The sequence below is a fragment of the Cucumis sativus genome, chromosome 5 (genome assembly GCF_000004075.3).
Source record: "Cucumis sativus cultivar 9930 chromosome 5, Cucumber_9930_V3, whole genome shotgun sequence".
NCBI lineage: Eukaryota > Viridiplantae > Streptophyta > Magnoliopsida > Cucurbitales > Cucurbitaceae > Cucumis > Cucumis sativus.
The window spans coordinates 26,468,135-26,481,091 of NC_026659.2; the positions used below are offsets into that span (position 1 = coordinate 26,468,135).

The 12,957-nt window shown below is 28.5% G+C and overlaps 1 protein-coding gene across 1 annotated transcript; it reads right to left on the minus strand.

Moving 5' to 3' along the window:
* Positions 1 to 384: 384 nt before the first annotated feature.
* LOC101217956 (expansin-A1) lies at positions 385 to 2,099 on the minus strand. The gene is made up of 4 exons (XM_004135123.3): positions 1,950 to 2,099; positions 1,678 to 1,809; positions 1,252 to 1,564; positions 385 to 1,149 (listed from the first exon to the last, which is right to left on the minus strand). Exons 2-4 carry the CDS (start codon positions 1,805 to 1,807, stop codon positions 846 to 848), a joined length of 747 nt encoding a protein of 248 aa, XP_004135171.1. The 5' UTR covers positions 1,808 to 1,809; positions 1,950 to 2,099; the 3' UTR covers positions 385 to 845.
* Between the last annotated feature and the right edge of the window lie 10,858 nt (positions 2,100 to 12,957).

A 12,957-nucleotide genomic window follows, 5' to 3' on the forward strand; every position in this document is an offset into this window, starting at 1 on the left:
AACCCTCTGAATTCCAAAGGCTGGGTTAGATTAATAATACAAATTACATTACTAAATACTTCAGCCCAACTCCCTAGGCTTGGATTCTAAATAATTGGGCTTCCAGCTTAAAGTCTATACCTAGAAAAAGGACAATTATATAGATAGCTTGTTTTTTTAGTTTCAACAGTGGAGAATTGAGTTATAAACCTTCACAAGTGTCTTAGAATTGAACTATTATATTCGAATTGACAAATGATCTTTTTACTCCAAATTATAATATTTTGCATATGTTTAGTGTGAGTTAAACTTTTTACTTTGGGGAGAGATGGGAGAAAGAATAAAAGAGGGAGGCAGCCCCCCAGAAAAGATTGAAAACATTAATACAAAAACAGAGAAACAGAGCACAATTAAATAAAAAGTCTGCTTTTTTTCATTACTTGAGGAAACTGAAAATTTACACTTTCAGCAGCCAATAATACAACAAATACAAGTAGAGTGGCAGAAAAGCTGATTAATGATTACAATGAACTCACAATAGTAACTAAAATGCAGGCGGGTGGTTAGAGCCCACCTCTGCCAACTTTTGCTTTATAGCAAAAGTTAGGGTAAAAAATCACAATAAGTTGCCATTAGGGCACTCATTAAATGTTGAAATTTGAATCAAAATGATAAGAAAAGAGCCTCCCAAAATAAGCCCTTTCCTAATTTTTTTGACTCAAACACTCACATAGTATACTATATATCTAATACTCTAGTATACTTTAAGGTAAAGAAGAAAAAAAAAAAAAAAGAAAAAAAAGTCACACTAGATTGCTTTACTATGCATAACCATAAACTTTATTTTAGCTAGAGGAGGTAATAAATCAGAATTGGGCACCACTGTAAGTCTGTCCAAAGGACCAGCCGGCTGGGACGGCGTTGTTGGAGATGACAGTTCGGCCATCGCTGGTGGTTACCTTGAAGGAGAGGCTTTGACCATTAAGGTAGCTGTTACTCTGCCAATTCTGTCCCCAGTTCCTTGACATTGCTTGCCAACCAGTTCTTGATCCTCTGATGGAAACTGAGTGTACATCACCAGCACCACCCACGTTTGTGATGAGGACCAGGTTGAAGTAGGAATGTCCATTGATGGTGAACCTTATGCCTCCTCTTCTCCTGCAGGGTACCCTACAAAAGAGAACCCCCAACCAAAACTTGTTAAATTAAATGACTCTGTATAATACATCCCCTGAATTTTAAAACTCTGTTTTAATGGCTTGCTTGTTTTACCTTCTGTAAGCAACAGGCACAATCCCTGCTCTGTACTGAGCAATGTGTTGGAATACAGGTTGAGAGAGATCGAAGTGTTGAAGAGGAGGGTTGCACCAGCCTCCAGCGTTGTTAGGAAGGGCATTGTTCGGAGGGCAGAAATTGGTGGCTGTGACCACAATGGAGCCTGGCAGGCACCATCTGGGGTCACTGGCACACTTAATCTCATAGCAAGACCCACAGCTCAAGCCATTGTTGAATAGAGCCGTACTCAAAGCAGCAGTGTTTGTTCCATAGCCTTGGCTATATAAGTTTCCATACCCACAAGCCCCACCTACACAATTTCATCAAACACAAAAAAGTTCAGCCCACATTGGTTTACCAACTCTTTGTGAAAGTTCCTGAAAGAAGTCGTGAACCAAAAATGGTAGTTGTTTTGATGCATACCCATTGTCCCAGAAGCATCACTCCCACCATAGAAGGTGGCATGAGCCCCAGTCCAGCCTCCACCTCCATAAGCATCAACAGAGGAAACTATGGCATAGAAACCAGCCAAAAAGATAAGGACAGAAGCCATTCCTGCAAAAGAGAACTTAAGTTAAACTTCCAGCAAACCTCTAGTTCTCTTTTCCAATTTTCAAACTAACATGATTCCATTAGAGGTAAAGCAAAATGTGTGTGTATTTGTGTATGAGAAAAAGAGAGGACAAGATGATTACCAAAATGAAAGAAGTAAGAAATGAAGGAACAAAAAGGAGCAGGGGAGTGAGAAATTAGGAGAGTTTAGGGGACAATATATAGAAATTCTAAGAAGAGGGTAAAAGGGTGGGTGTAATTATGAAGGTAAAATGTATAATTTTAAATACTTGTAACGGTTATTATAAAAAAAAGAAATAAATAAAAATAGCTTAGATTGAATAAATTTTATATTTTGAATATATAGTTTGTTTTGTAAGCATTAAAATTTTGAAGGGTGGTTTTTGAGGGGCCAAAACGTGTGGTTTTGGAGGTTTGCTAGTGAGATATCCAAGTGGGGTAAGGCGGTCTCTGCCCTATTGGCTAATGAATTGTTCGTAGCCATGTGCAACCAAGCACCATCCCCCTCTTTTTGCCCTTTGCCCCTATTCTCCCTTTCTTTTTTTCCCTCTCTTCAAACTGTCTCCTTCACTCATTTCTATATTATGATTTTATTTTATGTCTTCCACTTCAATCTTTTTCCAAGACATCAAAAACAGAATAATGTTACATGCCTTGTAGTTCAAAATTGTTAGACCTATTGATGATTTGAGGTGGTATCATCTAGAGACAGCATGTGTTCAAACCTTACAATGTTATTTCCACTCTATTACTCATAAGTTAACATTGAATTTAAAGATCATTTTGATTTTGAAACGATTCTCGTTTCTATAAACATTTTAGATTGAACTACAAACTTTAATCATGCATTTTAATCCAAGAATTTTGACAAGAAAGAAGAGAAAAGCAGAAGGGAAGGCATGAAATATGTAATTTAAGTTGAATCGAGAAAGAGAAAGAAAAAGGAGAAGGGAGGAGCCCACATACAGTTGAAGTATATTCTTTGGTTAGAGGGTCCATGAAGGGTTGCTATACAATCTGACTAAACATACGACCCCTCTCCCCCTCCTCTTTTCTTCTTTTCATATATTATCAATTTTATAAATTTGAAACAATGAAAAAGAGAAGAAAGCAAATATTGGATAGCACGTGGGTGATGACATCTTTTAGCTGTCTTATACCAACCTTCCAATTTCCAACTAATAAAACCCCATCATAATGAATCAAATTCAATCTTCCCCCCCTCCACCAAATAAATAATTTCCTCACTTTCCTTTTTCCCTTCCTTTAACCAATAAATTAAAAAATAATAATAATAATTTTTTCTTCACCATCTATCCCATTTACCCACCCAGTTAAAATGGGTAAACAACTTGATGATCTTTACCCTTATTTGGGATCCATCAATGAGACAGGGAGAATGGAAAAGAGAAAAGTGGAAGAAGATGGGGATGAGTCAAATTAGGGGTTTTGAAAGATGTCAGAAACTTTGTTCATACTATGAACTTTCTATCCATTTCTTCTTCATGTTACGTTCCACATTTTTTAAGACTAAAACTTCTGGTCTTCTTTCCAGTCCAAAATTTCAACTTACCCGAAAAATAAAAAAGAAGAAGAAGAAGAAAAAAAAGTCATATATTTCCACTATCCAGATAAGGTGCATTGATTACTGCAATTTAGTTTTTATTTTCTTTGATCAAAGATTAGATTTGGTAAGAAAATTAAAAGAGAGAAAAGAAAGGGTTTCACACGTGGGTAAATGTTAGTAATTGGGGACATGTGTGGGCATTAGGTTTGTGAGAGATATTTTTAGATTATATTAAGATGATGACTTAGGTGGATTAAAGAAGAAAATAATCATGATTAATGTGGAAGAAAATAAGATCTGCATGGAAAGCGACTTCCAAATTAGAAAGATTCTTCACTAATCCCAGTCTTAAACACAACCGAGATTTACGGCACTGTGTCTCTCTAATTCTTTTTCTTCTTCTTCTTCTTATTATTGTCATTTATTTATTTATTTATCATTATTATTTTACTTTATTCAAAAATTATCAAAAATAGTAAATTTGATCCAATATTCTCACAAAAATTTTAAAAATATCTCTATTTTATTTTATTTGGTCCTGTATTTTAAAATTATTATTGTTCATTTAAAAAATTAATTTAATCTCTTAATTTTTCTAAAAAGATAACTTTAATAATCTATTTAGTACAAATTTTGAAAATATCATTTTCATTTTGGTGGAACTAAATTTAAGATTTATTAACATATGATATAAATACTAAAAATGAAAATGGTATTTCAACTTTTTTTTTCTTTTTTTGGGTATGGATTTCATTTCAACTTTAAATCTTAATTTCAACCCTTCTATACAATTGTCACCAACTTTCATTTGGATAATCAAATTATTCTTCGTCAAATACGTACAAAATATTGAAGCATTTTTATTCAACCTATAGCTTAGTCAAATTTCTAATAGTTTCTGCCCATATTCTCCAATATTTTGATCTTTTGACATGTGTGAATCTAAAATAATTATCAATATACATTTCAATATAGTCTATTATCATCAAAAGAACCTATTTACATAGTGTTAAGAAGTTAGTGTTAAACATTCAAAATTAAGATTTATGTAAGATATGTTAATGAATTAAGGGATGGTTAATTAAATAATAATGTCTTTAAATGGGTGAATTATAAACACTTATGTTGACTAATAACAAATAAGTTGACAAAACATTACTTACCTAATTAAAAGATCAAACTTATTTTGTTGAGTTTATTTTATTCTTTTAGAGTAATTTGCTGGGTTTAACTTGGTGTGGACTTGACTATTTTTAGGGTTGGCTACCTACAAATTAAGTTGTTGCAATTTTGAAATTGGGAAAATGAAGAAACTTTTTTTAATTTACTATTTATAAAATATAGAAAGATAAAAAGTGATAATAATAATAATATGTCACTGAGAACACCTATTTTTAAAATTCAAATATTAGAAAGACAAAGTTTCTTTTCTTTCTTTCTTTCTTTCTTTTTTCTTTTTTTAGTGTGCAAAGAAGAAAGAGAGAAGAAAGCGAAATGTAATGTTTTGACGCCGCGAGTGGAGCAAATGCACATGCATTTCTTTTGGCTTCATATTCAAAGTCCAAATCCAACTTTGTCTTCTGCTTTTATTTTACCCCTAAATATAATCCTTCACTCTCTACACATTCTTCCAAACATCTTTATTACATCCCCTTTTCTTTACAATAAACGCCACAATACACACATCAATTCCCATTTCAATCTTTCTCTCAACTTTTCCTTTTATATAAATTCCACACATACATCTTAATTCAATTTACCTTTTTACTCCTTACTTACTTTAAACTTTCACGTCAACGGGTGATTTAACATGATTGTGATCCTCGTCCTCTATTCAAATTTATATATATAATATCACGTTTTATTTTTAAAACAAAAATAAACAAGTACAATTGGATACTAAATTTTACCATTTTTTATTATTTTTTTCTAAAATTATTATCTATTACGATAATTTTTTTTATTATGGTTAAAATATACTAATTAAGTTTGATAGAAATTAAATATATATCTCATCCAACTTAGCTTACTCTATAGTAAAGTTTTGGATGCATGAATAGTGCAGCTTACCTTAGTTGGATGATCAAATAGTGTTTGGGTTCAAATGTATTTATGAGCAAAGTAAATTTTGAATTTTATTCATTATTTGTACATAATATTTAAATTAACTTTCTTGAAGTTTGAATTTTGACTACATCATTATAGGGTGTTGAAATTAAATTCTTAAAATTAAACCCAACATATATTCTCATGTCAAAGAGTGTTGCAAATCTAAGTAGGGTTATTTATTCATATGATAGAACTATATACAATAATTCAATAGTAAATTAAATTTTTCTTAGGTCCACCCTACTGCATAGAGGAAAAAAAAACCTACAAAGAAAGAACAATTTAATTTTATGAATATTAGTGATCAAAGGGACATTATTTTAGTGATAATCTATAGCCAGCTATCGTGAATATTTGAAAAGTTTTGCTATTAAATATATATCATCGAAGTATTAATGCATTAGTATGTTGTCAAATGTATTTCAAAATAGCGTGTTTTTTTTTCGATCTTGATACGATTTCAACTCGACATATATATACTAAAAGATATCTACTTCTTCGAGTGTTATGTTACGATGGTATAAAAAAAATGTGATAAAAAAAGAAAGGTACGTAATAGTGTTGGTGTTGGATGGTGACGGATGAGAGATGTTTTTTTCGTAACTTTTGTAGGCTCTTTCACTGTTAATGTTGGGGATGAGATCTATTTGTAGAGATTTGATAAAAATAGATGTCTCCCCCCAATATGATATATCATATCCCAATGCAATACCGAATTGCAAAATTCACATGCCCCCTTTTTCTTTTCCCATCACTAAAAGAGTCTAAGACAAGAGAAGAATGCTGCGAAAGTTAACTCCTTTTTGGAACCACTAATGAGATTTTCCAAGTGGGAAGAACAAAAGAACAATCAAATTAAAGAAATCTTAGTCAACTTTCTCTATTTCACTTTGTGGAATTCACATCTTCACCTTTAATTAATTAACTAACAACCCCCCAACAATATTTTCTCTCCTTTTCATTTAATTAAACAAAAGAAAAATCATATGCTCAATTTTCTAGTTATACCTAGACAATTAGTTTAGTTAGTTGTTTCATGGTGTTACTATGCTCCAAATAAAGGAGATTGGAAAAGAATATATCATATATGTGTGTGAACAAGGACCATTTATCTTAATACTTAATGTATAGATAGTAGGGATGTGTGTTTACAGCTCAGTTCGGTTCGATTTGAAGCTAAAAGTTAACTGAACCAACAAACACAAAAAAAAAACCTCATTCAAAACCAAACCAAACCAAACCGTTCATTTGTATCAAACTGAATTGAAACCGAATCGCTTATGCATAAATGTTAGAATTGAAATTATGTACGAACATTATACATAAATAAAAATTCTACAAAGTTACAAACATAGATTAAAATAATTAGTACGTTTCGGACATTGAAGTTTGAAAATCCATCAAGAACCTTGAAGTTTGAAAATTCATCAAAATAATTCCTACAAAGTTATACTTATACATTACCGCCTAAGTTAAACCTATATATTTAATTTAAATAAAACGATTTAGTTCGATTTTAGAATCGATTCAATGTCTTAATTTGAAGTAGACAATACAAAACAAACATTTTTAGGGCACCTAACAAAATTGAACATTCTATATCATTTTTAACATTTTATATATAACGGTAAGAATTGGATTGAGAGAAATTTTATTAATGTAAAATGAAAAAATGAGTAATGTTGCAAAAACAGCGTCGTTTTAAGTGGCAAAGGGTGATGAGTTATTAGGTAGGTAGTTCCAACCAACCAACTACCATAATGTTTTTATTTATTTATTATGTTTTTAATTTTACATTTTTTACAATTACAATTAAGAGCTCATTAATTATAAATCGAGACAAATACTCAACCTACATAATTAAAAAAAAAAATCAATCTATAACCCTTGCTATGATTTGGTGGGTCACCCTTTCTTAGTGAAAGAAAGATCTTCAAAATATTTTGTAGCTCAAATTCGAAAGATACAACCCTATTTATTATAATTAATTAAACATTTTTAGATCCTATTTTGATTTTAATTTGTTATAGTCTATAAATAAAAAAAAATCTAAAACTATATTTTATCATTCTCGTTAGAACTTCCTTAACTAATTAAGAGAATAATGGGATTAGGATTCAACAATAATATGCGTTGGAATAAAATATTTATAAAATAAATTAAAAGAATTTCACAATTATTTTATCAATTTAAATTAATATAAGATTTCCAGGTTATTTATCACCATTCGAAGTTAACAAAATTAAAATTATAAAAGAAGAAAGAAAGTTTAAAGAGGAAAATATAATAAAAGGATGTAGGAAGTGTTTTAATATGTGTATAAGTAGTTATTAATTATTGTTTGTTGTAATTATTGTTGTAATTAATAATGAAGGCAGAGAAATAAAGAGGAGTAAGAGTGAGGAGCTAGCTGTTTTTTCTTTTTCTTTTTCTTTCTTCATTTTATTAAAAAATAGACCAGGTAGGTAATTAATTAAATTAGTTATAGACTTCTGCCCGTAGCTTCAAGTTTTTTTTTCCCCCTCTTTTCTTTACTTTCCTTAGAATATATAAGAAATTTATTATAATCAAACTTTATGGTGCCGACAAATGTGGTATTATTTTATTACCACCCCAAGCCCAACCCTCTCCATCTAATTACCACAATACATATATATATATATATAATACTTCAATAATTAATTAACATATTTTTAGTTCATGCCAAAAAAAATTATGATAACAAATCATTTTTAAATTTGTAAAAATAGTAAATTTAAAAGTGATAGATTTTTTAATAATACTGTGATTATCGTTTGATATCATTAATTTTACCGCATTTGTAATATGACAAAAAAATTGATGTCATGAGCTGAATTTTTTTTATAATAATAATAATACTTTACTCATTCAAAGCTTTATTTTAAAATTTATTAAAATGATAGGATAATCAATATTTTATAAGTTGATTCAGTTTGTTGACTTTTGTATTGTAGTTGAAAATCATTTGGGTATAATTTTATACATACGTAGACACTTTTTTTTTTTATAATGCAAAATTAGTGAATAAAAATGTTGCTACCAAGACACGAGTGGTGGTCTTTTATCAGTATTTATCGATAATTCTTTGTCAAGAAAATTTGGGAGAACGGGTGATATTTTTGAAATATTTAAGTTGATTTAAAATGAAAATGAGTTAAAATAATACAGAGTTAGTTTGATTTGTATTGTGAATTGATTTCGAATAACGACAGTGTATATATTGCATAAATAATAATCTATAAACAACACTGGCCATCTGGTTCAATTATTAATAATTGATTTAATTAGGGTCATTTAAACAATACTTTTAAGTTGTTGTGTTTTAACGAATCTCAACTAATTAATCAACATGAGCATTTAATTGAATGACACTATATTTTTCATTTCTTTTAAAAAAGTAGGAGAGTTTGAATTAATTCATCTTACATATAATATTTAAAACGTTGATCATAACATGAAAAGTCTTATGAATGATCTCAACTATTTTAAAATGTAATATTATTGTTTAAAAAATTACAAAATTCCAAACTATGCCCTAAAATTACGTATTTGGAAAGATATTAAAAAACTATTATATATATATATATATATATATATATATATATATATATATATATATATATATATATATATATATATATATATATATATATATATATATATATATATATATATATATATATATATATATATATATATATATATATATATATATATATAACATATAGCAAAAAGCGCCGACCATAGTAACAAATTAAAAGCTCATATGAATCACATTGGAAACCCTAATTTATTATACATTTATGTACGGCACCAGAGAGTTAAGTAGTAGATAAGTAAGAGTGAAGTATTTTTTTTGTTCAAGTTATTTTATTATTTGAGAAGTTATAAGGTTCTATTGGGTTTACATTATCAATTGTATATTTTAATTTGGGTAATGCTTTTAATATTCATTATAAACAAAAAAGACTATAAAACCGTACGTAACACACCATATAATATATACTTTGAGGATCATAATATGTGATGATGAATTGAAAAGTCAAACTATATATTTTTGAAAAGAAAAGGTAACTTGAAAATAAGGAGTCGAATTAATGAATAATGAATGTGAATGTGAATGTGAATATAAAAAATGGATGCATGGGGTGTAGTAGTAATAATAAATAAATAATGATGTGCAATTAATTTTCAGCTTCAATCAAACGCTACCCTCTCCATTTGGCTAAAGTGTTTGAAACGTGGACTCAATTTTCAAGCTTTAATTTACCCAATATGTTATTATTATTAATTTGTTTGATTTTTTCAAAACAAATATATATATATGGTACTTTTAAGTACGATTATTATCTAACAAAAAAATCATAAAAATAAGAAACAAATTTTCATTTTCAAATATACTCTAACAAGATTTAGATACCATTAAATGATCAAAACATTTTAAAAAAATTAGCTATAATACCATTTTTTTATGCATTACCAATATAACGAAATTAATATGATTATTTATCTAATTTAAGTTAGGAGAGTCTATCTTTAAATGTAACCTATTTTTTTAGGTAGTTTTTCTGGTAGAGATAAATATTGTTTTTAAACCTTTTTAAAATAACTCAATTTTATTTTTGTTTTTAAATTTATTAGTTTAATAAACTTATTTTATCTTTTTGATAACTTTATAAATTTACACAAATTTATACAAATGTATATTGAAGTGAGTTTATTCATATTCGTATTGACAACTTTTTCTAGTAAACATACAAATAGAGAACTTTTCAATTTTGTTTGATTTTCGTTAAAGACATTTTTTAAGGTTGAATTCAGTCACTTATAATTAGAAATGATATTGAAAGTATGTTTTTGTCTTCTTTCATTTTCTTGTTTAATACAATTACACATATTTCAATACATTGTTGACTTAAATATAAATATTCATTTTTCTTAATTTAAAATTTGTAGTGGCTAAAATATTTTGCTAACTTTTAAATTAAAAAGAAAAAGTAACAATAAAACAAGAAAAAAGATTGCTATAAAAAGAAAAAAAATGAAATCATTATTTATAAAATATAACCAAAACATTAATTTTATTAAAGAGGGTTGGTTGAATTTTACTATATTTCGTAAATAATTTTATTATTGCGTTCAAATAATATCAATTTTTTTGTTTGTAGTAAAATGAAAAATGAAAGAAAAGGACTTTATAAAAAGGGTCTATATATGTGTATATATAATGAAGAAAGTAACAGAAGAAGAATTAGGGGTTTTTAAAATTTAAAAAATGCGTAAGGCTGACTTGTAGGTGACCCATAATACATATATAAAAGCTATATATGTAAAAGAAAGGGAAGTAAGAAAAAAAAAGAAAAGAAAAGAAAAGGTGGTGGAAGGCTTAGCTTTCATGTTGGAAAGTTTTGCACCACAAGAACAAGAAGCCTACACAACACAAACTGTCAAATTCTTTGGTATATATACCAAAAAGCAAAAACAAAATCAAAAGTTTATGTATGAACCAAATGATGCTGTAAGGCACTCAACAATGAATGACCCAAAACCCACTTTCAATTTCTTTTCAAATTACCCCTAACCTAACCTCTCTGCTAATGCCTTTTCACAAACCCTAAATATATATATATATAAATCAGAAAGAATATATAAGTTTATGTATGAACCATGGTTAAGCTTTGTTTTTGAGAAAAAAATGGCCAACCTGAAATAATTAAGGAAATCTACATTGAATTTGTAAGCAAACTTTTTGAAAGAATGAACGGAACTAGCCGAACAAAAAACCAATCATAATCAAACCGAACCGAATTAGATAAATTTAACAAAGTGAACCAACAAGATTGGGATGAACTTAATTGGTTGGGGGTTAATGTTATTTGAAGTTGGGAGAGTTAGGCTTACGCAAGCCCCCAATTAGAATGGATAAACTAAAGAGCAACTTTAAATTCCTTTTCAATGAATATTATTGGAAACACTTCACATGATTTATTAGATTTTGAGGTTAGGATTATGAGAGTGCATCAATGGAAAAAGGGGCCCTTAACCTTCTCATCATACACATGCATGCTTCTTCCTCTACTTTCTTTATTTCTTCACTTGGTTGGAACCCAATATAATTCACATACTCACTATACATAAACCCCCTCTCCAAATTTGATTTCATTCCACTTGATCTTTTGCCAACTAATAATGCATTATCTTAACATAATTTAATATAGTCTCCATATAATGTATCTGAAAAAGTTCATATTATTCTTCTCTAAGGAATTAGGAAGATGTTTAGTAATTATATGATTTAGTTGTTAATCTGAATCTAATTCAAGATTATAATTAACCCCTTCCCCTAATTTATTGTCTTTTCCTTCTTTTAAGTAATAAAATCATACGTAAAATAGAAAATAAAAAGTTTCCACTCTCAATATACTGTACGAATTAGAAAGAAGAAAAGTTTGAAAATTGCTTTTAAAAGTGAAAATTAGAGAATTCCAAAGTCTCGTGATCCAACTTTAATCAAACCCTATATATATAATGTGTAGTGGTTACAGTAAAAACCCAAAATTGAATTTCGTTGTCACTATCAAATTTTATTATTGTTATCATTGTCCAATTGTTAACAACATCATGGCTTTACCCCATTTGCTAAACCTAAAGCCCCACCTTCCATTTTCCACTTTTCTTCTTCTTCTTCTTCTTCTTCTTACTATTTTTGGCTGTTTGCAGAGATTATCCCCTTTCTCCGGAGAAATTGTATCAATTATTTCTGTTACCATTATAGCCATATCAAAGATTTTCAAGAGAGTAAGTAATATCGTATCTAATCTATACAAAAGTTTAAGCATTAATATAACGTTCTTCTCCACCATTCCCTTTGTTCAATTGTCAACTTGAAAATAATTGTCTCCTGGCCCTGGCCCTGGCTCTGTCTCAACAACAAGAATTTGATTTTTTATTCTCCAGAATCCAATGATAATCATCCATACTTTTTTCCCATTTTCAAAATAATCTTTTTCGATTTAACTCTTCAAATGTATTGTTATAATTTAGAGATATTGTTTTAAATATTAAAATTGTTAAAATCACTTATAAATATAATAAACTTTGGTAGTCTGCCAATGATGTTAATAATCTATTTATACATGTTTAATAATATCTACTCATGTTATATTTGAAAGAGTAATTATAGATTTGATTCTTTGTTTGAGTTAGTATTATTTCTGTAAAAATAATGATGGTGGTAGGGGAAAAGTGGTTTTAAAAGTAAGATCACTACTATATATATATATAATATGCTCTTATATTAATAAACTTAGGTTAAATTACAAAAATTTAATGAAGATGAGTATTTTTTTCTTTTAATTTAAATGATCATTAAATTTTGACTATTTAGCTTATAAATTGAAAATTGATACACATTAGGTATAATCAAAATTTGC

Bases quoted from the DNA above. Each gene is read 5' to 3' on its own strand.
- LOC101217956 (XM_004135123.3), bottom strand. From the start codon at position 1,807: ATGGCTTCTGTCCTTATCTTTTTGGCTGGTTTCTATGCCATAGTTTCC. The intron at 1,565-1,677 runs GTATGCATCAAA...GAAATTGTGTAG, and splicing joins TGATGCTTCTGGGACAATGG to GTGGGGCTTGTGGGTATGGA. The intron at 1,150-1,251 runs GTAAAACAAGCA...TCTCTTTTGTAG, and splicing joins GTGCCTGTTGCTTACAGAAG to GGTACCCTGCAGGAGAAGAG.